Source organism: Lottia gigantea, assembly GCF_000327385.1.
Source record: "Lottia gigantea unplaced genomic scaffold LOTGIsca_329, whole genome shotgun sequence".
Lineage (NCBI taxonomy): Eukaryota > Metazoa > Mollusca > Gastropoda > Lottiidae > Lottia > Lottia gigantea.
The window spans coordinates 30,869-33,450 of record NW_008709107.1 but is presented as its reverse complement, the minus strand read 5'-3'; the positions used below and the strand labels follow the sequence as shown (position 1 = coordinate 33,450).

General features: G+C 33.3%; 1 protein-coding gene across 1 annotated transcript in view; it reads right to left on the bottom strand.

Moving 5' to 3' along the window:
• Positions 1-2,582, bottom strand: part of LOTGIDRAFT_175649 (hypothetical protein) — a gene marked incomplete at both ends in the record, with an annotated part of 57,800 nt that overhangs the window by 25,456 nt on the left and 29,762 nt on the right. Inside the window, 2 exons of the mRNA XM_009058148.1 lie at positions 395-616; positions 908-1,136. Coding sequence (XP_009056396.1) covers positions 395-616; positions 908-1,136 — 451 coding nt within the window. The remainder of the gene's footprint in view (positions 1-394; positions 617-907; positions 1,137-2,582) is intronic.

The following is a 2,582-nucleotide window of genomic DNA, read 5'->3' as shown; positions in this document are numbered from 1 at the left end:
GGACTCAACATTGATTGAGATATCTTTCTTCTTCTGGAATATAATAATTATATGNTTATTAGATCTGGATTACTGGTCGTTTCAACCTTATCTTACCCTAAACATAGCCTTATCAATGTCAAGTTTATACCTTGACTGTCATAGCCATCTTGTCATATAATGCAGTGATTTGATTGGATTGTACCCCAGCGAAAACAGTCAATCAGAACCTTCAACAGAAAGTCTGTAAACATTATGGCTTATATAAGATTGAGGCCTGTGTTAGCTTATAGAAGCTTCTCCCTGCAGTCTAGTTACTGGAACAGAAAATAAAATACCTGCAGGGAAAGTGGTGTGGTTCAATGCCACATTCTCAGAACTTTTAGACATTTCACTTAGTTCATATAAAACTCACCTGAAACAAAGGGATTATCTGGACTGGTCATTAAAAATTCCTGGACACAAACCAACCAATCAAATATACACATAATCTTCATCTTATTTAAGAGCACAGTAAACTGAGTTGATTCCTTCGTAGAACGAAAGTTTAATTCTAATTGTAACTCAGTTTTATCAGATTCACCTTTCGGTTGTAAAATATTCACAAAAACATTCGGCCTGGAGTTCATTGGTTCTTCTGAAATGGCATATTTCAAAATATAAAGACAAGAAATGGTTTACAGGAATAAGATATTTGGGTGGTGAAAGCCGACACCAGACTCTCCCAAGGATTTGAACTCACAACACCTAATCACCTAGCAGATGACAATCCAACTTGCAACTGAGCTATTCCACTGTTCCAGCCCAGCATAAAGTATTGACGTTTTCACAGTTTGAAAGTGGTTAACCCTTTCAATTAGATATTCAAAAAGCCTTGCACAGGCAAGGATACGTATTAGGGGTTTAAGATTTGTTGTATAGTGCTTACTTTTATATCTGGTGTCTGAGACGACTATAGCATGTGACCATAAACTGATATCTTTTGATTGGTTGGAAGAACTGGTGTAGGTCAGTTGTGATTGGATAAAATCTAGTTTGGCTAGGGAAACTTCAGGTGATTCCACACTGAGGTGATGTGATTGCAGCAACTCGACTGTTACATTCCGTAAATCAAACACCATATTAATACAATTATACACCTCTCCTGATAAGATAGTCTGAAATAACATAGAGTTTCATATCCCACTGTTAGAACTGTAGCTTACTGGGCTAATGAAATGAAATCTTGTTTTATATCCTACTGTTCTGTACCTTATTGGACTAATGAAATGAAATAGAGTTTTATATCCTACTGTTCTGTACCTTATTGGACTAATGAAATGAAATAGAGTTTTATATCCTACTGTTCTGTATCTTATTGAACTAATGAACTGAAATGGAGTTTGATATCCTACTCTTCTGTATCTTATAGAACTAATGAAATGAAATAGAGTTTTATATCCTACTGTTCTGTATCTTATAGAACTAATAAAATGAAATAGAGTTTTATATCCTACTGTTCTGTATCTTATTGAACTAATGAACTGAAATGGAGTTTGATATCCTACTCTTCTGTATCTTATAGAACTAATGAAATGAAATTGAGTTTTATACCCTACTGTTCTGTATCTTATAGAACTATCGAACTGAAATGGAGTTTTATATCCTACTGTTCTGTATCTTATTGAACTAATGAACTGAAATGTTGTTATATATCCTACTGTTCTGTATCTAATTGGACTAATGAAATGAAATTGAGTTTTATATCCTACTGTTCTGTATCTTATAGAACTATCGAACTGAAATGGAGTTTTATATCCTACTGTTCTGTATCTTATAGAACTAATGAACTGAAATGGAGTTTGATATCCTACTGTTCTGTATCTTATTGGACTAATGAAATAGAGTTTTATATCCTACTGTTCTGTATCTTATTGGACTAATGAAATAGAGCTTTATATCCTACTGTTCTGTATCTTATAGAACTAATGAAATGAAATAAAGTTTTATATCCTACTGTTCTGTATCTTATTGGACTAATGAGATGGAGTTTTATATCCTACTGTTCTGTATCTTATTGGACTAATGAGATGGAGTTTTATATCCTACTGTTCTGTATCTTATTGGACTAATGAGATGGAGTTTTATATCCTACTGTTCTGTATCTTATTGGACTAATGAGATGGAGTTTTATATCCTACTGTTCTGTATCTTATTGGACTAATGAGATGGAGTTTTATATCCTACTGTTCTGTATCTTATTGGACTAATGAGATGGAGTTTTATATCCTACTGTTCTGTATCTTATTGGACTAATGAGATGGAGTTTTATATCCTACTGTTCTGTATCTTATTGGACTAATGAGATGGAGTTTTATATCCTACTGTTCTGTATCTTATTGGACTAATGAGATGGAGTTTTATATCCTACTGTTCTGTATCTTATTGGACTAATGAGATGGAGTTTTATATCCTACTGTTCTGTATCTTATTGGACTAATGAGATGGAGTTTTATATCCTACTGTTCTGTATCTTATTGGACTAATGAGATGGAGTTTTATATCCTACTGTTCTGTATCTTATTGGACTAGTGAGATGGAGTTTTATATCCTACTGTTCTGAT